Below are 27,927 nucleotides of genomic sequence, written 5' to 3' on the forward strand. Positions count from 1 at the left end.
AAGAGAGTAGAGTTGTTAGGTTATGGTGCTGTGAACTTGGACAGCTATGAGCTCATGTTTGATCTACTGCAAATCAGGGAAAGCTAAACTTCAAACAATTACACAGTCATAGAATGGTATGGATTGGAAAGGACCTTAAGATCACTTGCCATAGGCAAGCACGTCTTCTTCTAGACCAGAACTCCATTCAGCTTGGCCGTGAACATGTCCAGGGATGGGACATCTACAGGTTCTACAGGCCAGCCTGTTCCAGTGCCTCACCAGCCTCACAGGAAACTTTTTTCCTAATTGTAGGAGCATCAGGGGGTAGGACAGTTGGGATGGATGGAGACAAGAGATCTCTGAAGCCAGGTCGTGGAACTTGTGGTTTATTGCAAAGGGCATGGGTACAGCTTCCTACCTGCCGGCCGCAGCTTGGAGCAGGCCTGAGAGAAGAGAGGGGTAGAGAGGATGAGAGGGTAAGAGAGTAGGAGAGCAAAGTTCCTGTTACAATACAATAAATCTTCTTCTGTGCTGAATATTCTAATTCTCACTAACCAATCTAGTACAATATACAAATCCTACGGCATTTACATGCAGCCTATAAGAATCATTACATTACCATACTGTGTTACATTTTAAACCCTAAAAACTACTCTTTGGACCCCTTCTGCTAAGCTAGTAGGGTGTGCTCTGACCCTTGGAGCTGTCTGCAAGCAGAGGGTGTTGTTCCATCAAAAGGGGATTACCTTCAGTCCGGCCACACCATTGTTTTCCAATTGTTCACTAAGGAATCTCGAAGCTTGCTTTCATTTCAGTCTTGCTTATAGTTTCTATATTCTCAAAATCTTTTGTCAGACAATCATATTTATAAGGCTTTCCTGTTTCATCTTCCCCAACACCTAATACCCAATCTAAACCTGCCCCCTTTCAGTTTGAAGGCATTACTCTTTTTCCTCTCACTACATGCCCTTGTAAAAAGGTGTCTCCATTGTTTTTAGACTCCGTTCAGGTACTGGGTACCTGAAATCTTCTGTTCTCAAAAATCAACAATCCCAATTCTCTCAGCCTTTTCTTCATAGGAGATGTGCTCCATCCTTCTTGTCATTTTGATGACTTCCTCTGGACTCATTTCAACAAGTGAATATCTTTACTGTGCTGGGGACCTCAGAACTGAACACAGTATTCCAGGTGGGGTCTTACCAGAGCAGAGCAGAGCAGAGCAGAGCAGAGGGACAGAATCCTCTCCCTGGCCCTGCTGGCCGTGTTGCTTTGGATGCAGGCCAGGACACGTGTGACTTACTGGGGTATGAGTGCCTATGGCTGGGTCATGTCCAGCCTCTCAGCCACCAGCATCCCCAAGTGCTTTTCAGCAGAGCTGCTCTCAATGTGTTCGTCCTGAAGCTTCATACTGGGAGTTGCCCCAGCTCAGGTGCAGGGCCTTGCATTTTGTCTTGTTAAAACTCATGAGATTCCCATGGTCCCACTTCTCCTGCCTGTCCAGGTCTGTCTTGATGGCTTCCTGTTCTTCAGGTGTGTCAACTGCACCACTCAGCTTGCGGAAATATGCACATTTGCTGAGGGTTGACTTGATTCCTTTGTCTGTTGTCATTAAGGATGATATTAAATAATGCTTAAGGACCCCTGAGGGACATTGCTTGTCTTGTATGTTGGGATTCTGAACCATTGATAACTGCCTCTGTGTGCGACTGTCCCAGCCAATTCTTTATCCACATAACTGTCCACCCACTGCACCCAATAAATCAATCTGTCTCCACTTTAGAGAGATGGATGTTGTAGGAGACTGTGTCAAAGGCCTTAGAGAAGTGCAGATAAGTGATACCGGTAACCCTGTCCTCGTCCACTGATGTAGTCACACCATTAAAAAAATGTGAAGTATAAAAGATGCTGAGACACTGGAGATTCTGACTTGTCTGCCTGACCTACAAAGCAGAGGTGATTCTCAGATTTACATGGAAGTAATATAGATGTAATCTCTAAATAGCTTTTGCTGTATTACCTTGCATTAATATATTTACATTAGCTGGTGGTACCTTGAAACAGAAGCTTAATATAAAGGGTTGCTGGTTAATTTGTTTGCTGGAGCTTCTTAGTGTGTCACAAATGTGGACACAGCTAGACAAAATTAAAGAAAGTGCTCTAGTAGCTATGATCTGTAAGACAAAATAAAACATGCATTTGTAAAGCTGTGAAAGTTAACAGTTAAATAAAAGCCCATTTGATATGGGAGCATGGAATTGAGAAAGAGTTACAAGGGAAAGCATTCGGACAATTTTTGAGCTTTTTTGTGTTTCACTGCATAAATACAGCTGTATTCAGATAAGGGTGCAGGTGTAAATTAGGAACATTTGTCTAACAATGAGAATTTTGTTAGCTTGGAAAAAACACTGTAGAAGAATGAATTTAATAAACTTTCAGCACAGATAGTTTGCGTTTACACTCATTCTGGTGTGAGTACCCTATCAATTAATTACGCAGCCAAGTAATCCCTCAACTCACACTGAACAATTTCTGCAGAACATTTTTTTAAAAAATCTGATACTTGCTTGCTTATAAAGTAATTTCTGAATTTAAACCAGTAATTTATTGTATTTTGAATTGATAAAATTTTTCTACAGCTGTTTTCAGTCTTAATGGCTCATGATTTGTAATTGTAAAAAAATAGTTTGCTGCTGAGAACCATGTTTCTACCTGTTAAACCTAGACTGAAGGTCTTAAATAGTTGAGAGGTCTCATTAAAAATAATAATTAATATATATGGCTATTAATAATAAATAGCTAGATGGATCAGCTGCTATTTTGTATCTTTTTAGGCTCCACCTTAAGTATATTTTAAACCTAGACTCCTAAAATTTTACTGCTTTTTACCATAAAATCAACACAAATCAGAGAATCCTATTGTTACAGTAGAATATTAGTGCAATGTGTTCATCATAGGATCTGCTCATGTAAAAAAGAAATCATCTAGGAGGCAAGGGAGTGCAGAGAATGAAGCACTATTCCCTAGCACTACTGTGTGGCAATAGCTGACAGAAGGTTGATTTGATGGCAAATTGATTACTAGAAAGTTATGTTTACCAAAGGTTAGAGAGTCTGGTAGGTGTATAAATAGAAACAGAAGATATGTTACAGTCAAATATTATAGATGGATCCTCCCTGGCAAGTTAAAATTGTCTTCCTTATAAAATGATTCTCCTGGCCAAGTCAGTGTGTCAGTAGTGTAATATTCATTGCACTAGATAGGTTTGGTAACATTCTACACCAAACTGGGGGAAAAAAATCCATAGTACTCCCTTTTCTCCTTACTAAAACCTTAATTCTATACAAGGCAATACCAAGTTATAATTAGATATTTTCAGCTGTTACTTCAGATGTGTGATCTCCATCTCAGTGTTGCTTGCATGCTTCCCAGTTGATTAAAAATAGAAGTAGCTGTGGCAGAAATAGTATTATAAATAGTTTGGCTAGAATAAATGCTAGTATTTATGCAAAAAATAGTACAGAAATTTCAAGTCAGTCTTAAAATATGGTTAAATTAGTCAGCATGCAACCTCATTTAGGTGTGGAATGCATAGTACGGACACAAAAAAAGTGGTGAAGTAGGATCAAATAGTGATCTGTATTGTGAAATATTGGCCTAGAACTGGGGTTGGGGAATGTTGGATCACACCAGAGTTGGGAAGTATTTCAACCATACTGAGGTCAGGTTTGTGTCTTCAAAAAGACAGTTTGGTGGTTTTTTTTTTCACAGAGAACTATGTTATTCACAGAATCATGTAGTTTAAGAAAAGACCTTTAGTGCAAATCTTTGACCTGCTGACTAACTAGTGCTATGTCCAGTCATTTCTTGAACACCTTCAGGCATGGTGATTCCACCACCTCCCTCGGCAGCCCATTCCAGTGCTTAGGAACCCATTTCTTTCTGATGTCCAGCTCAAGCGTTCTCTGGTGCAGCTTGAGGCCATTTCCTCTCATCCTGTCTCTTGTTGCCTGGGAGAAGGGGCTGACCTACATGTGGCTACACCCACTTGTCAGGCAGTTGTGGAGGGCGATAAAGTCACCCCTGAGCCTCCTTTTCTCCAGGATAAACAAGCTTCTCATAGGACCCACTCTGTAGATGCATCACCAGCTTTGTTGCTCTTTCCTGGATACACTCCAGTGCCTCAATGTCTTCCTTGAATTGAGGAGCTCAGAACAGCACAGGATTCGGGGTGTGGCCTCAGCAGGGCCCAACACAGGGGGACAATCCCTGCCCTGCTCCTGCTGCCACAGCATTGCTGATCCAGGCCAGGATGCCATTGGCCTTCTTGGCCCCCTGGGCACAGCCTGGCTCATGTGCAGCTGCTGTCACCAGCACCCCCAGCTCCTTTCCAGCCACTCTGCCCCAGCCTGTGGAGCTGCCTGGGGTTGGTGTGACCCAAGGGCAGGACCCAGCACTGGGCCTTGTTGACCTCACACCATTGGCCTCAGCCATGATCCAGCCTGCCCAGATCTCTCTGCAGAGCCTTCCTGCCCTCCAGCAGATCAACATTCCCACTTAACTTAGTATTGTCCATGAACTGACTGAGGGTACACTTGGTCCTCTCATCCAAATCATGAGTAAAGATTGAAACCTCACTAGTGACTGTCTGCCAATTGGTTGTGGCACCATTGTCCCTAAAATTATTTTCAGCTCACATGCAGTAGGCCTGTTCACACACGGAGCTGAGGTATTTGTTTCTTTCATATTTGTGCTTAGATAAGAGCTTTGTGGTAAATCTGAGAAGCTAACACCAATTCTTGAAATTTTACACTGTGTATCTACCTTGGCGAACAGCGGCATGTTGACTACAAGTTACCTCCTTCTTGTATTAATTAGTATTCTAAGTTCTCTTGGTTGAATTATTCCCTTGCTTCTCATGCTGATTAGCCTGCATGCTCAGTCTTGCCCTTCTTTGTAGTCAGTGGGTTTCTTGATCCCTGAGTCAAAGGTCACAATCTGCTGAATTGCCTTTTACCCTGTTGTCACAGTGTACAGCTGCTGATTGAGCTCAAGTTCCCCAGAGGCTGAGGACAAGAGGCTGTGAACTGGCACCAGTCCCTTGCACTACAAAGTGCATGAGGCTCTGGCACAGCCTGGTGACAGCAGAGAACAGCAGGAGCTGATGACTCAGCTCGGAAAGGCCCCAGATTTGCCCAGGGTATAAAAGCCCAGGTGGTCCTTTGTTCAGGGTCCTTCCTTGTGAGGCTGTGAGGCCTGTTTCGGGGGTAAGGCGAAACCTGCTCTACAACCCTTTTCTTATTCCATGTAACTCTCTGAGTAAAGCATTATTTCTGACCCCTGCAATATCAGCACCATTCATCACCACTCTCTGGGCTGAGCCAGCCAGCTGGTTTTTAAACCAATGAAAAGTGCACTTGTCCAAGGCGTGGGCTGACAGCTTCTCCAGCAGAATGCCTCAGGAGACAGTAGGCTCCAAAGACTTTGCTGAAGGGAGACTGCGTCCACAAACTTTTTGTGATTCCCCCCAGGCAGGTCACCTGATCATGAGAGGAGATCAGGTTGGCCATGCAGGGGCTGCAGTTCCTAAATATATGCTGTCTGATCCCTTAGATGTCCTGTGTGTGCCATGTGATAAGGTCATCTGGTAAGCTTCCTGGTCACTGAGGTACATCACTATAGATGTGCTTATTTTACCCACTTACTGTTGGTAAGCACAGGAAGCGTGGTTTAGATAAATGGCAGTGGGTGGACCAAGGACTGGCAGAATGGCAGAGCTCACAGGGTCAGGATCAGGGCAGCAGAATCCAGCTGGAGGCCTGTAGTCAGTGGTGTTCCCCAGGGATCAACACTGGGCCCAGTCTCACTCAGCTTGTTTATCACTGGCCTGGGTGAAGGGATCCAAGGTACCCTCAGCAGGTTTGCTGCTGATCCAAACTGGGGATGGCTGATACACCTGAAGGCTCTGCTGCCTTTGGGCTGGGCCTGGCTGGGCTGGAGAGTTGGACAGATAGAACCTAACGAGGTTCAACAAGGGCAAGTGCAGGGTCCTGCAGCTGGGGAGGAATAACCCAAGGAGCAGCACAGGCTGGGGCTGCCCCACTGAAGGGCAGCTCTGCAGAGAAGGACCTGGGAGTCTTGGTGGACCACAAGGTGACAATGAGCCAGCAGTGTGCCCCTGTGGCCAGGAGGCCCAGTGGGATCCTGGGCTGCACTGGGAAGAGCGTGGCCAGCAGGTCAAGGGAGCTGATCCTACCCCTCTACTGGGCCCTGGTGAGGCCACATCTGGAGTGCTGTGTCCAGCTCTGGGCTCCTCAGTGCCAGAGAGACAAGGAGCTCCTGGAGAGGGTCCATTGAAGGGGCACAAAGATGATGAGGGGTCTGGAGCACCTCTCTTAACGAGGAGAGAATGGGAGAGCTGGGCCTGTTTAGTCTGGAGAGGAGAAGACTGAGAGGGGATCTCATCAATGCATATAAATGTCTCAGAGGTGAGTGCCAAGAGGATGGTGCCAGACTCTTTTCAGAGGTGCCCAGTGATGTGACAAGGAGAAATGACACAAGCAGTTTAACCTCAACATGAGACAGGATTTCTTTATGTTGAGGATAGCAGAATGGTGGAACTGGCTGCTCAGGAAGGTCCTGAAGATGTTAAAAACTCAGCTGGACACGATGACTGGACCAGATGATCTCTGGAGTCCATCAAACCCTAGCTGTTTTGTGATTCTATTATCTTCACTAATGAAATCAGCATGGAAGATACACTGGTGCTTTCCGTGACTCAGATAGCTTGGTGGTGTGACTGCAGAAGAAGGTGAAAGCTGATACATTAGTCTGCCAGTTTAATCATATAAATCAGTATATGAACTGGGAGGAATTTTTTATACTATTCCCTCTTGCAGACTTACTTTTGGACTTGCTTGTCTCCTTCTGGTTTAAAACCATCTAGTAAGTGCAGATAAAAACTATTGTTGTCTTTCCTTTGCTTTTGTTTCATGTTGAATAGATACAAATCTGAAGGTGTATCTTCTATTCTTTTTTTATCTTTATATTTTGTGAGGGTCTTTTGGACAGGTTGCGCAAGAAATCTGTGCCTTTGGAAAGTTCTTCCCATTAATTAGCAGATATTTCATGATAGAAACTTGCAGACGAAGATACTTGACAGAGATACAAATTCGAGTAACCTTCACTGATCCTGTTAGACTTTATTAAACTGGTGTAAATAGGATTATCAGTCAAAGGGAAAAGGAAATTTAAGAAATCTAATGCTTGCAAAACTTAATACAGTTGCTGATGTGATTTACTGTAGTTTCACTTGAAACAATCATTTTGCCATATTGAACAAGGAGGGGAATGAAACTCTCTATAAAATGGCAATAAATGAAAAAAACTATCTGGGTCCTAATCTCATTTGATCTAGAGTGTTAGTAGTCCAAATAAAAACTATAAAATATACCTGACTTTATTGCTAGCACATAGAGAGGCACCAGGTAATGATATAAATTGTGGAAAAGTATTTATCACAGTTACATGTTTGATTTTTTTTATGGAAGAAGGATTGTCTTTCCACTGTGTTTTTTAGCTGAAAACTGTGTCTAGGGTGAAACAGTGCTTTATGTCAAGAGTTCAAAAATTCTTACACACTACTAATACAGCACTAGCCTAGTAATTAATATTGTTTTACCAATTATTATTCCAGTGAAATTGTCAGTATTAGGAAGTTGGAGTTGTGCCTCAAGGTAGTTGCTGCTAGACATCAACTTCGTCTCTGCATCAGAGATTTTAGACCTAAGATTGATACAGATTGATACAGTAGATTTGTGTGTTGTTGAACACATTTTGATGCTTTCAGATAAAAATAAAAACAGCAGACTTGTAAGGTTTGTATTATGTTCCCTTTCTGAAAGGGAAATGAATATTTAAAAAGAGCACTGAAATTCCCAAATTACATTTTTTCCTGTCTTCCTGTGGTGGATACTCAAAATTGAGATTTCAGCTAATTAGAGAACCTGGATATATCAGCAGGGAGAGCAATGTAATATCAATATGGATCATGGGATTTTTGTTCTATTATCTTTGGAGCGGTTGAAATAAATTTTTCTTGTTTTGGAGTGTGTATTGACTAGTAATTGAATATTTGTGAAACAGTTCGTGCTGATGGTGTCCTCTTGCCTACCATATAGGAAGAGCAACAGCCTTCTGCAGTTCAGTAGCAAACAAGTGTGGCAAACGGGCAGGACAATGCAGGACATGTAGAAAAGGCCCGTAACTATGTTTAGATTGATCTGGTTTAGGGGATCTCCAGATTTTTCAGGGCATTTAAAGCTCTGTAAGAAACCAAGCTTCAGCTGAAATTGAACAAGCTGAAAAATCAAATGTTAGGGGAAGTTTTGAAGTGAAAAAATGAAGTGCACATTACAACTAACCTGTTTTAAGAAACGAGATTAATATTTACCTAGTTGGTCTCCAGACAGTCTCACTTTTTCCAGTGTAGCCCTTGCTTGAGAATTTGAAACTTTATTTCACATCAGTGGAGTATATTGCTAATAAGTTGTGTGGGATCAGCTGAACTGTTTAAATGTGAATTTATAAAAACTGATTAAAATGTCAACACTAAGCAAAATCTCTAATTTTGATACTTCTAGTTGCATAAGGGGCAGAAAATCTGGTAACATAAGCAGAGCAAATATAAAGTATCCTTTTTCTGCAAAAGAGATATCTTTTGAAAGTGAAAATATAATGTTTTGTCATTGCTGTTCCATGTGATTTTTCTGGGTGAAAAAGTGAGTTACTTGTGCCCTTTATTTCTGGTTTTCCCCAAGTATGACCATTACATATGAAGAGCAGAGCTCAGCTCTACAGGTCTGAGGGTGGGCATTGTGGGCACAGCACTGCTTTGACTAAACTCCATGATTCAATTCTGCTGAGCTTAAAGTTTAGTTCCTCTTCTGGCTTGGTGTCCTCCAGCTGATGATTGTGAACATGTTAAGGTAGAGCAAGGCCTGTATTTTGCTAGTGCTAATCAGTCCTGGATGAAAGAACAAATGTATCATGACTTTTTGTGCCCCTTCCATCCTGTGCAAAATGACTAACAGGAACTGTTGCAATCAAAGCCTGAGTGTAGGCAAGTTTCTTCTGCTGAAGGCAAGCTTAATCATTTTATCATCTAGTTACTGATTTCAGCAAAAGTCAGCAGGAGCTTCTGTATTGTATAATGCAAAACATGATTTGCATCTGGGGAAAGGAAGGCATCCGGATCCTTGTGGGCATAATGGTCTTTAGCAACCATGTTGACAAGAAGTTCATGCTGGCCCAATGTGTGCTGTAGTAGTTTTTTTTCTTTTGCTTTTTAATAGTAGGCAAAATCCTTTGTGGGTATGCCCATATAAAAAACACTGCTTTCTGTTTGATGAAAGAACCTACGGATTCAAACAGAACTTAGAGAAATCACTGGCTTCAGTTAAACCATGGATTTAGGGTTTTCCTGTTCTGGTTATCTGTAAACTTGTTTATATTTTTTCAGGTGAACACTTGTACCAGTAGCTGGGATTTATATCTTGTACATCTTTTTTTTCCTTTTTAATCTCCTTTTCCCTTAATATATGATAACACTTTTAAACTTTGTTGATGGGAATATTCATGTGAACTTGGCAGTTGGAATCTGTTGAGTGTTGGTGTTTCAAACACTTTGCAGTCCATGCATTTTCTCCATTAGTCATGTGGTGATGGTCTTTGCCAAGGGGTGAAATAAACTGTAGGACAGCAGGTCAGAATTAAGCATAGATTTTCTAACACTGTGTTAGATGAAATGATTTTGTGTACTTGGAGGTGGAGAGTTCATTCAGAGTTTTCACACTTTTTTCTTAAAGAAACATGGTTATTTATTTATTTTTTTTATATTGAGCTAACATTGCAACATAGCGGGCAACAATCTCTTAAATAACATTTTTCTACTATGTTTTAGTGTGAATTATTTGAAGTAAGGAAAGATCACACCACTAGAAAATGAATGTAGAGTTTTACAGACTTAATGTTGGCAACAGTCAAATTGCTGTCTTTTCAGAAAGCCTTGTGCTTCTCATTGAAAGGGATTTTTTCACCTTTTACTATTCATGGTAGCTGCTCCTAAATAAGCTGTGCTGCGTTGTTGACATAAGGTAGTGGCGTTGATGTGTTCTGCCACTGCTGCTTTTCATGGAGAAAACATGAGATCCAGCAGTGATAATATGCATAGTTTGCATAATTCCTAAATGCATTCCTGCTTCTCATTTGGGCAGGAGGTTACTGATTTGTTAGGGCTTTTTTGTGATGATTTGGTATGTCCTTGAAGCATTGAGTATTATGGACTCCACTGGGGTAAACTAGGCTTGCCACATTTTCTCTGTTATTCCCATAAATGTAGCACTTCTGATTTACTTATTTGTTCACTAACTTTCTTTTTATTTTTTTCCCCTGCCCATGTCAGTTTGGTTATTTTTTCTCTTTCTAACATTGAAAAATGATACTCAAAACTACTTCGAGTTTAGGTTACTACTTCTTTTCAGATTCTTTCTACTTTCTCTGAATAAACTGTTGTAGTTCTTTGTCTTTTGTAAAAAAAAATGCAAAAAACCTCTTGTAATTGAACTTCTTTGTTTTCTGTTAATTTATTTCAAAATTTAGTTGGGAGTGTTATTGTATTGTATCCCTAAACAATATTTAACAAGGTAAACAAAGTTCTTTTGCTTACTAAATTTATTGCCAATCCTACAATTGAAGAGTCTTCAGACTATAGTGTATTTCATAGGAAAATCCTTACTTTTAACTCGTGGAATCCTTCTGAAATGTTTCATCTTCCATATGGATCAGTCTTTTTAATGCTATATGAGAATTTCTAGAATACGACGCAAAACAAAGCACATTTAAGTGCTGTTTACTTAGTTGAGTCTAGTTTATTATAAATCTTAATGTTGTATCTGGTTCATCTGTAGAAAAATAGATTATTCAAATTGCTCTTGTACATGATAAAGTGATGACTTTCTTTTTGTTATATGGTTTTTATATATAGTCAGTTTGGCGTTCTTTTTGATCCAGTTAATTTGCATTTAAATTGATAATTTGCCTAGCACCTGAATATTGCTTTTACATCACATCTCAGAACACAGAACTGACACAAAGATATGTTTCTCCTTTGAAGGATTCAGCAGTGCCTGTAACAAAAGCAGGGAAAGTTAACTAAGGAGATAAAAATGAATTGCATAGAACACACAGTATTGAATTAGATAAAATGTGGTTTTTCCCGGCCAAGTTGGAGCTTAAGTGCCTCTTCACTTCTACAGTATATTCCCGTTACAATCTGTGGTGGTGTTGCTAATTTGCAACTTGAAGTTTGAGGATGTGAGGGGAATAACTTATCATGCAGAATAACATCTTTAAATTTTGAAATGCACAATTAAGAATGTGCAGGATTAAGAATTAAGAAGCATTGTGTTTTGTCTCAAGGAGTGTTTTGCTGAATGGAGTCTTCCTTGAGTAGTGATAACTACCTTCCAGAGCTTGCCAGTGCAGAAGTGGCAATTTTTGTTAATGGAAATGCTTGTGAAGGGATGATCTGTGATTTCAGTCGGTGAGAGTGCACAATAAGCAAGCAAAAACCCTGGTAAACTGGTGGCTGTGTCTGAATGAGTGGAAAGAATCTGTAAACCTTCAGCTAAAAGACAGAACATCAGACTTTACTGTAAGGCATGGATACTGCCAGGTTCCTTGGCAGCAAGTGTGGAAAAGGAAAGACAGTGATTTTGACTTAGCCAGTGAAGAAGGTATTGGTACAGTTTTCCTGAGAAAACTGGATATAGAATTGCATCTTGGACAAGTCTAGAACTCAGACTGCTTAGAAGGAGGTATTGCAACCACAAATTCACTTAGGTCATCTGAAAGGAAGAGCAGTTTTATATTTACATCTGTTTTGACAGAAATCAGATGCAAGTGAAAACACCTTGACTGACAAAGAAAGACCTGAATGTATTTTCAGCATATTTTTGAAAATTGGTTAATCCTGTGTTCAACTGCAATTTTTAGGGTAAATAGCCACTCCTAAAATTCCAACCTGATGTTAATAGAACACTATTTCTGAGGCAAAGCCTTGCTATTCCTGGAACCAGGAAACACTTAAGGTTGTCATAGAAACAAAGGATAGCTTTGCCAGAGAAACAAACTTAGAGCAGAAGATGCACATTTGGTGTGAGACACTACCACTTGTAATTTGTTGTGGTTGATCTGTCACAGACGTCACTGCTCTGTCATCCAGAAGAACCAAATGCTGGCAAAGCTGGAAGCAATAAAATAAAAAGTGTAACCTGCCACTGCCTTGCTTAGAAGGTATTTAGAATGGATTAGTGCAATGACTTGATATATTAATCCTATAAAGAGGTCAAGATTAGCTTGTAAAAAGCTCTTGCACAGTGTAATACCTTTCTCTGATGGATCGAAACAATACTTTACTTTGTCACTTGCACTGTTTTATATTCTTATTGCCACATCCAAATGCAAGATCTGCTGTCATCCCCCAGCTTATCTTCAGCAGAAACGTAATAATTACTTATGAAGAAATCCTTCAAATTGGTTCCTCAAAGCACTAAGTCTTGCTGTCATTGATGATGATAAGAAGGTGAATTGTGTGCCATTGCTGATTTTTTTCCTTCCTGCTGTTACTAATGCAGTGAAATGTTACAATTTTAAGCTGTTAAGATCTAACAGAGGTTACCAGAAAACTGTCAGATATTCAAAATTTATGATGGATGGGTAGAGCAACAGTGTTAAAAAAAACCCCAACTCTTTTTATTAATCTTATTATACTTAAGACCTCACCAGCTGAAGAATGCAACTGAAATTTGTTTTGAAAAGGTGCACTTTTCCAGACTACTTTTATGAGGAACTTGAAGCTCTGAAAGACTTTTTGAATATTTGGAGATTGCAGTTGTTGGAAGATGAAGCAGATTTACTGTGATTGCAAAATCAACCTTGTATTAACAATATGAGCTGCGTCTTTGGCAGTTTATGAATGTTGCAACTTTTTACTGGTTGTTTAAAATTGAACCAGTAACAAGCAGTAAGTTAATGACATTTTTTCTTCCTTGCATATAGGAGACAAAATTCAATATTTTAAATTTTCTCTAACTTGCTGGTAATCTTTACAAGGAGTGTGAAGAAGTTAGTGTTTTCTAAGTCTAACCTCTTCTGTTCAGATCTATTTATGTTGGTTTTTTTTTCTAAAGGTAGTAGGGTGGAGGCTTTGACCCAAAATGTGTTTTATTTGTTCGCTGTGATCTGTTTATAAAGCTGAATGTCTGAATTGTGGTGAAGATACTGAACTTGTGCATACTGAAATACCTTAGAGGTGTGTAGGACCAGGGGAAGAATCATAATTATTGAAATAATCAAAAAGCATTATTCTTGTCAAAACATGTTATTGATAGTAAAATGCACAGAGTAGAGAGTTTGAACTGATTGACAGCTGCAATTACATTCAGTATATTACCTGGTTCTTAGTGCTACATTACAGCAATTTAGCACAGCTTGCACAGATCTCTTAAACTGGAGGCAAGGTTTATTCTATTTTGTGACAATAGTTTTTGAGACACACAGGGCCTCAAGGGGTCTCTGGTCCATTAAATCTGCTTTATTTTATTGCAGTGGAATGAAACAGCCCTAAAACCAGCCTAACTTGAATTGGCCAGAGGAGGATTCCATGTAGGGCAAGGACAGAAGAGCACAGTGGGATCCTCTGGGGCAGAGCTGGTGACTGAGAACCATGCAGAGTTGTAGCGAAGGCATCTTATTATCTTTTTAATGCCCCCAGGTGCTTGCCTGCTAAGTATGTGATCCAGAGGTCCTGACCCTGCTAAGTTTTACCTTCAGCAGTCTGCATGCTTTGGATGCTGAGCAGTGGAACGAGGGCAGACAGGTCTTCTGGGTCTTCTGCTGAGACCTTCAGAAATGAAACACTGATGTACCAGAAAACTGAAGCTGATGCAGGTCATTTGGAGTTTAACTGAGATCTGAACTGGAGCCTTGCAAGGCTAAAGAACTGAGTGACTTTTGGTTTGGTATCATTTGTCCCTCTTTAAAGTGGCTGTGACAAAAGTAGAAGTGTTGTCTTTAACTTTTTAGTGCAAATAATGTTTTGCATACCTAAGAAAGAAATGATTTCTCTAATCTAAGCTATAAGCTAGACCTAAGTCCCATGTAGAGTGTGTTTATGCTTTTCCCACCTGTTTTGCATGGAGCCATTTGTGGAGCTGTGCTGTACTATTGCAAAGCTAGCACCATGTTGGTGAGCCTTCTCAGGAGGGAGAAAGTCTGTAGTGACACGGTCAATAATCTGTTAATTCCTTCAGGCTGTGGAAAAATCTTTGGGGTGGATGAGTCCTAAGTAACACCAAAAAATCATGTAGGAGCTGTAATAATTTAGTATGATCTGAGAGTGAAAAACATGCTTCAGTTTATTACATTTTAGTTTACTTTTTTTTTCTTGGAGGTACTCCAGCTGGAGAAGCATGAAAGAAGTGACTCATTTTAACATCATGGTTGTAATAGATATGAAAAATGAAGATAGAAATATTATCCAGGAAGGATATTTGTTTTATTTCAGTACTTCTTTTGTTTATATGTATATTGTTTTAAAATCCAGCCTTAGAAATGCAACGTTTTGTAAATTGTCTTGTATGAGTTATGTACAAGTGGTTTTGCTTTATTTTTTCTGTTATACAGGGGGTGGTCTTGGTAGTTTTACCATCTTTAACAGTGAGTCATTATTCTTGTGGAGCTTCATTTGATAGTCAAAAGTAGTGCTTCATCATGGCATGCATGAGAATGTGCCAGGAGACTAATGTGACTTCAGGTGTCTACAGAAGCCAGTGTCTCATATTTGCACTGCTGTAATAATGATAACCTACAACCAAAACACTCCGACTGAATAAAACAAACAAAAAACCCCGCACAGATTCGTAGGAAACAAATTTAAAGCACATGTTGCAACTCAAACCCATGTACAACTCTTGCTCATACCATTTGGCAGTTTTCCCACAAGCATTGTCTATTACAGTATGACAGTGCCTACCATTACAAGTTTTATGTTAGAAATAGAACACAATGACATTGTAAATATTAAAGAAAAAAAAACACAAAGGGAAGTACGTGGGTTCTAACTTGCGGTAACATTTTGTTCATGATGAATGTGACATTTTAAATTGAGGGGAATTACTCAGCTTCATAATGCAATATTGTATGCAGGTGTAACTGTTCTTTTGTACGTTAAGCACATGTTATGCTAAAAGATGTTGTTTTAAAATGCAAATGCTGAACAGTTGATGGAACTTCCTAGGAAGTACGAGAATTTGATACTGAGGCCCCTAATCCTGCTCTCCTGTGCCTTTGCATTACGATGTCTAATTGCATTGTTTCACACTATTTTTTCCTTCCTCATTCAGTGAACAGGATGGGCGGTACTCAGGAATTGAGCTGCTACTTGATATTTTAGTCCTTATCATTCAGTTAGCAGCCCAGGCTTTATTTACTGCACACCATTTAAAACTCTCTAAAGAATACATAATTATTCATTCCCTTATGGCCTTTTATCTAAGGTGCCTGGCTGAACTATTTTTGTCCATTTGTCTCATATGTGTTTTCTGGTCAATACCTATAGCTTTATCAAACCACAGAAGTTGAACTGTTCTCATTGTCCTGATTAGAGCATATCTGGGAGAAAACTTCCAAAAGGGGTTCCTCTAGAAAGCACATTTAAGTGGGCCCTCCAGCAGCTGGTTTGAGAAGAAGATTTCCTGGGAGAAATGTGGAAAAAACCTGTGTATTTAACAGGCAGAGCATTCAGCAGCACAAAAATTGAACAGTATTAAACAATAAAACCTCTTGCCAATCTGAAGAGATGACAAACTCAGAAAGCCTCCTTTGTGGGCTGTAGCTCAGCTCACTCAGCCTCTTATCAGGCCCTCTGGTGCTGGAAATGCCACAGCCCCGGCTTGGCCCCGTGGGCCACAGGTGCTCTTCTGGGTGCTCAGTCCAGAGCAGGTTTAAACGGTTCCAAGTAGAAAAAAAACTACAGTCCAGGCAACTTGTCTGCCTCAGCTAGCCAAGAACTAACTAAAAGCAAAGGAGAGCTCTGTCCCGCTGTCTGTCCGTGCGCAGACAACACAGTCCAGGAGCAGAGCGTGGAGGAGTGAGTGCAGTGTCTGAAAACAAACAGATGAATGGAGATACAATTCAGCATCGTAAAGTCACCCCAGGACACGCATATGCAACTTATCTTTCAACAAGGATGATGTCCTTCAAATTCAAATGTATCTTGACTGTGTATCCTCTAGGTTAGACAAGTCCTTTTATTTGAATGCAGTTGATTCTCTCTGCTGGGCATGATTGGAAAGATAATGCTTAACTAATGTAGCATTCAGGTTCATGTAAGAAATTAAAAAAAAAAAAAAGGGTAATTGAACAATGGAACAGATTGCCTGGAGAGGTTGTGGGTGTCCATCTTTGCAAAATGTTCAAAATGATGTTCAAAATCCAACTGGGTGTAGTTGTGAGTAATTTGTTGCAATCGCCTCTGCTGTGAGTAGGTTGAACCAGAGGATGTCCAGAGATGCCTTCCAGCCTCAGCTATTCTGTGATTTATGCAATAGATGATAATATATACTTGTAGTATATATATTTTGCTTGTTTCTGATAGGCAAAACTTTATGGATCTTGTGGCTTTCTTCTACACTAAAATAACAGAAAAATGTTTGTTTTGCAGTTTCTGTTTGACTAGCAGGCTATCTTGTCAATCCAATAAGAAGTTGTTTAACTGTTAAACTGTAGTCTGACTGACTATTTAACTGTTCTCAGCAAAAGCTGTAGAAAAGTTTGTTGTTATGCTAGTACTTTGCAGAAGATTGTAATAAATTGTAATTATTTATTGTGGTCCAAACTATTATGTACTTAATCTTTCTTGTGTTTAAGAATATAGTATAGAAAGCTTGGTGGTAATGGTCACCTGTTCAGCTTGTGATCCTGTTATTAACAACTTTTGAGTATTGGAAAGAACTTAGTGTATCTTTATCTTTGGTTGTATTTGACTCTTGCAAATTCTAATAATATTGCCAGTGCATCATAGCTGACTGTAAGGCTTGTCCATAAGATCTTTCTATTGCTTGAAATACTTTAATATTGATGCTACAAAGAGGTACAGGCTTTTCCAAATGCTAATGTTAATATTTCAAATAAGAAAGGAAAGTGGTACATGTAACATCTTTCAGTGTCCCAATACACCACTTTTGTCTCTCTGCTACTGATGGGATGAGAGGATTGTGGTACTTGTCTCAAAAAGACTACCTTAAATGAAAATATTTTATTGTTAATACACTGTTACTTTTTTCTGTTGCAGAAAGAGTTGAGCCTTCCAAGAAGAGGAAGTTTGTAAGTATATGACGTTTTCTGCTGTTGTGCTTAGATTGTAGTATGTATTTTTGACAGTTTTAGAGTAGACTAGTTTTCTTTTCAGGGCAGTTAAAATGGCGGTTAAATGTGGCAGTTATTCTGCCTGAGAATGCATACAAAGAAATGAAAATTGTAAATGAAAACTTGTGGGTTATGCAGTCACCGTTTTTATGCTGATCTTTTAGAGAAGCTATTGGAATTTTAGAGAAGCTATATCTGGGATTTCCAAAGGGATGCAAAGTTTTTAAGTTCAGGGTATTGTTTTCTATTAAAGATTTTTCTTGTTAAAAATCAAGGAAGAAACGTTTTCTTTGTGAATGATATAAAAGAAACTTGTCATGCTTATGGAACTCCATAAACAGTCCTGGATGAGAAGGTAGGAAAAAAGAATAGATGGGTTTACTAAATATATAGGATTGTTAAGCTACTATTCTGATTATGGAAAGACCATATATTCTTGTATAAATTGTTACTTATAATAATATGTACTCAGATGCTGAGTTCATTTAGATTTCTATACCTTGGCTTTGATTCTCCAGTGGTTTTGAGCTGTTTGTCTTTAAAACTTGTATTTTTTTATTTGCATCTGTTTAATTTCTTGTTCTGTATTAGTAACTTGTTGAGAAAGTATTGGGATAAGAACATCACAAAATGTCTTAAGAAGCGTACTCTGTTCACTTACTGCTTTCTTTCAAAAATAATACTAAAAGATGATCTGTAGATTATTAGTGACAATTTTGAGTAAAACCCTGTGCCCTTGCACAAGAGGCCGGTTACTTGGTTTCAGCTTGATAGTGCTGTGTAGGTTTTAGTGATGGTAGATGAGATATGTGAATAACTGAAACTGTAACTGCTGGGAAAGTGCTGTGAAGTGCTTTGTTGTTCTGACTCAAAGTGCATACCAGAAGCCTGTACTTGATAGGATATCTGCTGTGTTGGAAAACACTCTTGTTTCAGGTTTGGATGCATGATAATTCTTATGGTATACAGTAAACAAACCCATTATGTAAGAAAAATCAAGAAAATAGAAAACTTGACAAGTATTTAATTATTTAAGTATTTCAGTGACAGAGAGAAAAACAGTTAAAGAAAATGATTTTTGGTTCATTCTTTTGGTGTCCTTCGTGCTTTATATTTAACTCAGTTAAAGTTAATGGCTAAACTGCTGTTCACTTCAGCTAGAGCAAAAAGTGGCTCTTGGAACTTGACCTTGCTTATTCTTGCTAGGATGTTTGACATTAAATGTTATTAGTTACTTTACTCCAAATCTGAAAAATGACTGCATCTCAATCACCTCAGTTGCATTCACATTACATACTGGTTTAGCTGATCACTGAGATACTAGTGTGCTTTTTGTGATGTTGCTGAGGCTTTATTAAACTGTAGTAGAGAACAGCATCTTGTCAGCATAATCATATCCAGTTATTGAAGTGCTTATGTTTCTGCAAATGGTTGTAGTGGGTTGACCCTGGCTGGGTGCCTGGCACGCACCAGAGCTTCTCTGTCACTCCCCTCTGCAGCTAGACTGAAGCCAGAAAATGCAGTGAAGGGTTCATGTGTAAAATAAGATAAGGACTGGGAGAGATCACTCACTAAATACTGTCACAGGCCAAACAGACTTGAATTTGCTATAATGATTGAATTTATTACTAAAAGAACCAGGATAATGAGAAATAAAATAAATGCTAAGAATACCTTCTCACACCTTTCCATCCTTCTCAGGCTCTGCCTTTCCCCTCTCAGTGGCACAGAGAGACAGTGAATGGAGGTTATGGACAGTTCATCACATTGTTTCTTCTGCTGCTCAGGGAGAGGAGTTCTTCCTCTGCTCTAGTCTGGGGTCTCCTCCATGTTCTCCATGAACTTCTTCAGTTTGAGTCCATCCCATAAGCAACAATTCTGCATGAAGTGCTCCAGTGTGGGCCTCTTTCCACAAGGTGCCGTCCTTCAGGCACAGCCTGCTCCAGTGTGTGTCCCCCACAGGGTCACGACTCCTACCAGGACCTGCTCCAGCATGGGCTCCTCTCTCCATGGGTCTGGAGATCCCTGTCAGGACCCTGCTCCAGCCCAGGCCTCCCACAGGGTCACAGCCTTGTCTCAGACATCCACCTGCTCTGGCCTGGGTCCCCTCCAGGGGCTGCACATGGATCTCTGCATCCCCTGGGGCCTCCATGGCTGCAGGGCCGCAGCTGCCTCACCACGGTCCCACCACGGCTGCAGGGGAACCTCAGCTCTGGTGCCTGGAGCACCTCCTGCCCCTCCTTCACCAGCCTTGGTGTCTGCAGGGCTGTGCTCTCACATATCTTTATTCTAAACAGGATGACCCCAACGTCTGGGAATGATTGGCATCCTACTACATTGATTCAGAAGGCTGAAAAATTGCTTTATTAAACTATATTATATTACACTATACTATACTGTACTGTACTGTACTGTATTGTACTATACTATACTATACAAAAGAGATACTATACTATACAAAAGATACCTACTAAAGAAAAACTTGTGACTGTCTCCAGAGAGTCAGGACACAGCTTCAAGTGATTGGTTAACTAACATAAACAACCATCACCAGAATCCAATTACCAAATCACTTCAGGTAAGCAATCTTCCTAACACATTCCACATGCGCAAAAACAACTGGAGCAAAGAATAGTGATAAGAATTGTTTTCTCTTTCTCTGAGGTTCCTCACTGCGATTTGCAGGAAATATCCTTGGGAAGTTGTTCCTGCCTGCTTTCTGTGAAGAGAGCTGCAACTACATTTTGTTGCTCTGCTCTTCTCTGCCTACACTTATACCTGTGCAATGACTTTTTTTTTTCCTTCTTAAATCTGTTACCACAGAACTGGTAACATAATTTCATTGGCCCAGTCTTGGTGAGAAGCAGGACTGTCTTGGAGTTGCCCGGCATTGGATCTGCCAGACACAGAGAAAGCTTCTAGCAGCTTCTCCCAGTAGCCACCTTCTAGCTCCCCTACTACTAAAACCTGGCCATGGTAATCCCAAAGTAATTTTAAAATTACTTTTAATAATTAAAAGGGCTCACACTGCTGAGGTTAGCAATGGCTGTGGGGTTATGTGCATGGGCCATGTTGACTGCTGTATTTGTATATTATATAAATGGTGACATGAAGATTGAATTTCAAGATGTGAAAAGTCCTGTGTGTTCCTTTGAGTAGACATCTAGAAGTCCTGAACAGTTCCAGGCAGGGACATCTCACACTGTCTTTTGGTGCTTCAGGCCCAGTGTCATGCCAAGGACGCAGCTTTAAACAGGAGAGGGAGAGCTATTTCAGGGGTGAGCAATCTTAGCATAGTTGGCTAAACTGAGATAAAGAGTTGTGGTTGGCTGAGAAGTGAGCTTCTCCATGCTTGGAGCACCCCCTGGCTGTGTTGGCTCAACTCTTTCTCTGGACACAGGCAGAATTGATCCGGGTTGCAACTTGCTTCATGCAGTTTCTTTAGCATGTCAAATTGCGCAACTGCACAAATGCTTCTTTCTGGCAGCAGGGTGTGGTGGCTTGGAGGCAGGATCAATGGATGAGAGCTTTCTCCCAGGCTGCCTACAGCAGCAAAAAGACTTTATATAAGCTTAGCCTGATTGTAAACCTGCATGGCTGTTAGTATCCCACTTTGCAAGTCTATTGGAAAACTGAATAGGAGTATATTTTTGCACACTGCTACAATAGGGATGGGTTATTTATGTCTTGATGGAATATTTTTATTGATTTATTTATTTTCACCTAACACTTCCAACCCTAACCCTAGCTCAGTTGGTTAGATCATGGTGCTAATAACACCAAGGTTGTGGGTTTGATCCCTTTATGGGCCATTTGCTTAAGAGTTGACATGATGATCCTTGTGGGTTTCTTCTAGCTCAGACTATTCTGTGATTCTGAAATATCAAGGGAGATGCTTATGCTTAATGTTAAGCCAGACTCAGAAATACAGATTTAATTTGATCAGAATTAAGTGTTTCTGTTTGTGAAGCACGCAGATCCTCTTATGAACCAGGAAGTGCCTGATGGCATTTACACATCCCTATCCAAGGATGTACACATGTACACACACAAAAATAGCTGAGCATAAATTTACCAGTAAAAAGGTACTGTAAAGCTTTAAAATACCCTCAACATAGTATACTTATCTTTTCACTGAAAAGGAACATGATGAATTACATTAAAACAGATCATTCCTTTTTCTAACACGTGATGTGATAAATCATAAAAGAGGATGTAAGTGGATAAAATCCATAGATTGTGTGTATTAGGGTGGGGTCTAGGGGTGACTTACTGTGAGTGCAATAATTTTGTAATTAATGGTTATCTGGCATTGGCAAAAGTGATGGATGTATATAAGCATTTTTAAATCAGCATTGGCTGTATCTTCTTGTTCATTTTATGAACAGAAGTTGCATTCTCAGCGAGTAGAATTATTTGTCTTTGATTTTGTTTCAGTAAAGTTTCAAAACTGCATCACATACACAAAAAGAACAAATAACCATATAACCACCTATTTTTTTCTGCTGCCTGAGAAAGTTCTTACGCATCGAGAAAACTGGCAGAAGAACATCATGTAGGTAATCACTGCTAGCCAGCACAGCTTGAATTTCTAATACTAAACCTTGAAAATCTGACATATTGAGGCAGTTTCTTGTTCACTGTTTTTTTGCCCAGTGTCATTAATTTCAGGAAGTTCAGTTTTCTTCAGTTAAGGAATGTCTGAAATTTGTTAAGAAAAAATGTGAATCATAAAAGGAGTTGCAATGTCCTGATGAATTGCATGATCTAGGCTGCAATATGCTGTATTGATGAATTGATTTTAATTTGGCAATGATGCTACAAAGTTTTGAATAATTTCTTAATCTAGGGAGGGAGCTTCCTGAGGCTGTGCAATTCCTAGTGTGCACACATTTACTTAGGATCTGTAGGACTGGAGTCTTGGTGGGGCTCTGGGTGGAGTACATGATGACTTGATGAACCTGTACTTAAAGAATTGTAATGAGAGGCTGTTTTATGTTTGTCTTTTTATTTCTCTTCCTTTTTTCTTCTTTTTTGTTTTCTTTCTTTTGTTTGTTTGTTTGCTTTTTGATTGGGTTTAAAGGTGAGGTATTGACTACAAATAAATGTTTGCTTTTACCTTAAGAAAATAAGCACTCAGGTTTTGCTGAACAATATATTTTTTCTTCTCTTGCTAGTAGTATCACCTGTATTCTGAATATCTGCCCTCAGAAGACAAGAGGCAGTTGCTGAACATCAGGGATCTGCCTGCATTGCATCTTCAGTTAGGCATTCTGCCATTACAGATTTTCCTCTTGAAATTTTCAATATTACTGCCATTCCATTATGTAAAGTATAGGCTGACTTTCTGTGGATGTCATGAAGAGCAATAATGAAATCCCAGTGAACTACTTCTGTTTTGTCTCAGAGGAGGAAGGAAGTATTTTTCCCCTCACTCTTTTCTATGAAATACAGACTTGAACATATTTTACTACTGTCAGTATTCTAAACCTGTACTGTTGCTTATCATAAAGGACATTAGTGTATTTGTTGCCTACAGTTATGTGCCTATAGACAGACTTGAAAGTTTTAAAGCGAACAGATGTCAGTGTGGCAGCAGGGCCTCTGTTGGCCATAGCTGGGAGTGTACCTGCTCTATAGTTAGGTTGTACTGGCTGTGTCTTTTGTATTTTGTGAACATAATGTTTGTGGCTGTGGCCATTCTTGCCCCTACCACCACTTCCGTCCCTGTCTAAAACTTCTGGATTCTATTGATTTCCTTTCATCCTACTATCTGCTGCCTCCCTTCTCCCTGGGAGTTATGCATCATGCTAACTGTGTTAGAGTTTTGTTGGCTGGATGCAGTCCTTTGCATGCTCTGTTTTGCTGGAGGTTTTCCACTTGTCTTGTCAGCCTTTGTGTTAAGCCAAGTGCCTTCCTTGCAGGCACGTCCTCCGGGATAGAGCAGTGTAGAGCTGGGGCAGAGGCCCTAACACAGGTTCAGGCTTGCAGAATTGACTCTGTGATTGTAGTTTTAATATGGGGAAGGCATGCCAAGCACCTGGTTGCCAATTGCTTGGTGTATGGGAGGATGGGTGATGGCTCCTGGGAGTAAGCTGAGGGGCCGGCAGCACATGCAGTTTTTGCAGAGGGGTTGATGGCTCGCTGAAAGACTGGAGCTTGCAGAAACTGAGTAGGTTACTTCAGCCAAAAGCATTGGGTGGCAGGAAAGTGGGTGGCTTCTGTGGCAGTCTGGGAAGGAAAGCGGAGGCTAAATGGTGGCAGGACAGAGCTCTTCTTTTGTAGGTTTGGAGAAGGAGAATATTGCATTGGCATGATACCATTTTGTTCCATAAGGGCTAATCAAGGAGCTCTGCCTCTGTGTAGTCCTTATCGAGTCTTTGCTCACTGAGTCAAGGCAGCAGCCAACCTGGCATTAGTACACATTCCTTCTGTGTATTTGCCCTTCTGTGCCATCTCTGTCCTCTTGTTTTTTCTCCTAAACATTGTAGGATTTCTGCTTCTCTGTCACATTTTTTCCTAGTAAGCCAGTCAAGCTTAGACCTGTGAGGCTTAATGAGGTGTGTTGCAGCAGATATCACAGGCATGTGAAAAGGTCAGAAAGGGTGCTGGGGATAAGTGGATCTGCATTATTGTCGTGCTTGCCTGAAAAGGGTAGCAGATAACTGCCACAGGGAGCAAGTGAGTCTAAAAGGCTGACACAGGGAGTTTCTTACTTTATATTCATTGTGTGTTGACTGCCACAGTGCAAAAGGCAGTGTAATTGCATATAATCGCATTTCCTCAAATCCCAGTGGCTTCACTCATGAATGTTTAGTGTGGTCATGCCCCTGAGCAGTGAAGGCAAGCATGGTATTTGAGACAAACATGCTATCACAGGTGCTCCTGACACAGGGCTGAGTGTGCTGCTGTAAATAAACAAGTTCCTGCTGTTGTAGCCTGAATGGAAAAGCTCTCTTGTGCCTTTGTAAAAGTTGTGCGGGGAATATGGACATTGGGAATGCTTTTTTCCCCTCACCTACATGGTGCTATTTTGCCATCAGGTGACTGGACACATACCAGACTTCAACACAGTATGTGATGGAAACAGGATTAAATCAGCCGTGTTTATATTCATGTGTAGGTATGGCCTTGAGACCCAGCCTCAGCTCTTCTGTTGTTCTTCGTAGTATCATTGAAATGCTGCTGAAAATTAGCTTTTACAGATCATTGTCATATTTTGTGAATGCTTTCCTCCTAGTTTCTGCTAGGAGAAATGTAAAATGTTTCCATTTGCATTTAAAAATAAGGCTGTTTTATGGTTGACATGTCTGTCAGAAGTACCAAGAATATACCCACATATATGTAAATCAAGAAAGATTTTTAGGTTCTTGCTCTATAAATCATAACTTTGCTGGCTTTTTTTAAAAGTCAAATTTTACCAGTAAGCCATACCAGCAAATGTGTCTTGGTGGGGTGGAGCCATGGGCTGGGGATATTGTGACTTTCAAGAGCCTTTTGCTTTGCTTCTTATAGGATGGAAACACTAACAGGATATAACACTGGGCCGCAGGTGTAATAATCCTGGACAACTGGTTGTAGTCATTATTTTCCATTAGCGACCTAGGTGATAGACTAGATGACGTTCATGAAGTTTGCAGCAGACAACAAGCTGGGAAAGATTTTTTACAAGATTTTTTTTTTTTTTAGTTTTTAACAAAGATGAGACAAACATGTGACTGGAGCAATAGGAGTAATATAGGTATAATGGACCTCTCTTGGAGAAGAATGTGTGACCACGTGACTTTCCTAGCACTCTTAAGAAATGGTCATTATGTCCATGGGATTATTTGATCAAACTTTCTGCTGAAACTTGATTTCATATGTTGGAAGAAAGTGCTGTCTCATCATGGACAACGTTATTAATTTGTACTTGTCTGTAATGACAGAATTCCTTGTGGAAATGTGCACAGGGCTTTATGAAAGCATAAGACAGATTAAAAAAAAAAAGGATGCAAGCTTCAAATTTCTTGAGGTTTTTTGGTTGTTTTTTTTGTTTGTTTGTTTGTTTTGTGTGGTTTTTGTTTGTTTGTTTGCTTGGGTTTTTTGGTGTAAGTCTGATGGCTCTCTTTCAGCTGCTTACCTCCATTTGGAGCACTTGTCTACTTGTTTGTTTAATGACAAAGGGAACCAGAAGCTGAATTAAAAAAAACAAAATTGAAGCATACATGGAGTAGCCTTACAGAATTGTTGGGAAGCTTCTTCTTCAGGCATATATGTATTCATGTGCATGATAAGGTCTTAACAAGGAATCAGTTATCAACCAGCCAAAACAGAGCTTGGTAACTCTGTATTTGTTGTTGGTAGATGGGTATAAGGTTTTGGGAGAATCCAGCTGCAGGCTGGACTGTGGAATCATGAATTTGTGCTTTAACTTTTTGAAGGAGATTTTCAGATACTATCATGATCTTAAAAATAATTCCATAGGTGTTTTTTATGTCTTTGAGGATTTTTATGTTTTCATTCTTTTGACAAAAAAAAAAAAAAAAAACCATACAGGAAAGCTAAATGGCATCAGTTAGCACTGAAATATAGCTTAAATGAAGACCAGATGAACAAATGGTCATTAAGAGCCTGGTTTTGGGTTATCCCTGTGTAACGAGGGTCTTGTCTTTAAAAAGCACAACTGTTCAAACCTTGTGTAGTGTAGAACTCTTCAAAAAGTAGATCTATTTTTGCCACTCATTTTTAATGCTTTTTTTTTATGAAAGGCAGTGCAGACTGAGATCATAATTGTTATTAACATGTTATAATAGCTTTCTCAAGCTTTTTACCATTTTTAGTTTAATGTCTGTTGACAAGAGACTTTGCTGGTTGAGATATTTTTATGGCTCTCTAATTTTTGTTTTAATTTTTTTTTATTCTTACGATATAAGAGTGAAATATGGTAGGAGATTGTCCAAATCTGAAGTAGCTGCTCTGGGAGTTTTCCATATTAAAAAACTTGGCAAAGGGCATGCTCTGCCATTGTATTGATTTTGTATGGGGTGTTGTTTTTGAGCTTGCACAGGCAGGTGTGAAAATGATGCTGTCTGCTCAAGGGAGATGGGGCACTGGTTTGTGGAATATGAGGAAGGCTGCCTTAGCAGATTGCTAACACCTCTAAAACCTCTAACACCTCTTGCTGGTGTCATCTATAGTAACAGTTAAAATGATATTTAGACAAAGAATAGGGAAATTTTTCTCTCATTCTTTGGCCACATAACTTCATTATTTTTATGTCTTCTGAGCTCTCAAAGTTGCAGGATCAGTCATTATGAGTCCTGCTTTATCTAAAATGCATCTGTTCTACACACAAGGAGGCTGTCCTGGCTGCAGGGGAAGTTTAAGAAGTACCTGTTGAAACTCACTGTGGAGGAATGGAAGTGGGTGAGGTTGCAAAGAGATTTTGCCAAATATTGGCTGGTGGGTGTTTATTGATTCCTTTCGTCTGCAATGTTTTAGGATCACTGTTTTTAGTTAAGATGTTCAATGTGACAACACATTGCTGGGTTAAGTTACAGCAGTTCTGTTATTGCTAAAGTTTAATTAACATTGCTAATAAACACATTCTTTTGATCCATTCTGTTTTTTAGCAATACAGACAATACCATAAAGCTCTCAGCAGAATATGCAATTAATTTATAAAAAGTTATTTTAATATATTTGAGTTTGAGTGCTTTCTAGAACTGTAATTTCAAATCAAGTCCCTTGCAGAATCATATGATTTAGAGCTCTAAATAGACTCTGTCATATTTTGCAAGACCACGTAATCTTTTACTGTGTACTCTAGTGACACGTTAATAAAATGTGTTATTGTAAATTGCTTATTGGTATCAGATTTATCAGATTGACATTTAAAGGATATGCCTTTAAATGTCAATAGATCCATGATGTTAACAGGACTTAGGGCTGGAAGCAGTTGTCTAATATGTCTTTCTGTCATGGCGTACCAAACAGTCACGCCTGTACCCTGAGAGTTCATGGTGCTTTGTGCTGGCATGTATTGAACACAGGGATATGCGGGTTCTACGGAAATTTACCCACTGCCCTGCAGTGACAAAGCATTTATTTCTGCATGCCATGCTGAGCCCATTGTGCAAACTGGGGTTTTTGGGTGCGAGAGAATGCAGACACCTTCTGTCATTGGCATCCACTTCCTCTGTTCCCTAGGAAAAGCGACAGGACAGCCCGCCTCCTTCTCCTTATGTAAGCTGACCAAGATGAAGCGTTCCTTGCAATTACAAATCGGGCAATTATTGTGAGTTTGAGCATATGAGTGAGACATACCAGACAGGGATCGAAGGAAAAGGATTGCTTTCTCCATCTGGTCTTGCTTCCTTAGCTGTGACCTATCTCAAATACTAATGGGAAAAGTAGGAAGTAGCCAAACAAACCTGAATAAACTGTGCAGTTAGATTAATATGAGGAATACTTTCTGA

General features: G+C 39.8%; 1 protein-coding gene across 12 annotated transcripts in view; it reads left to right on the plus strand.

Annotated features, from left to right (window-relative positions):
- MAST4 (microtubule associated serine/threonine kinase family member 4) overlaps positions 1 to 27,927 on the plus strand; it is a 291,175-nt gene that overhangs the window by 117,162 nt on the left and 146,086 nt on the right. For 11 of the 12 annotated variants that reach the window (XM_074533260.1, XM_074533261.1, XM_074533264.1 and 8 more), the window contains one exon: positions 17,394 to 17,425. The exons of the other annotated variant lie outside the window; for it this stretch is intronic. In XM_074533260.1, coding sequence (XP_074389361.1) covers positions 17,394 to 17,425 — 32 coding nt within the window. The remainder of the gene's footprint in view (positions 1 to 17,393; positions 17,426 to 27,927) is intronic. 12 annotated transcript variants of the gene reach the window in all.

This window comes from Zonotrichia albicollis, chromosome Z, assembly GCF_047830755.1.
Source record: "Zonotrichia albicollis isolate bZonAlb1 chromosome Z, bZonAlb1.hap1, whole genome shotgun sequence".
NCBI classification, from domain to species: domain Eukaryota; kingdom Metazoa; phylum Chordata; class Aves; order Passeriformes; family Passerellidae; genus Zonotrichia; species Zonotrichia albicollis.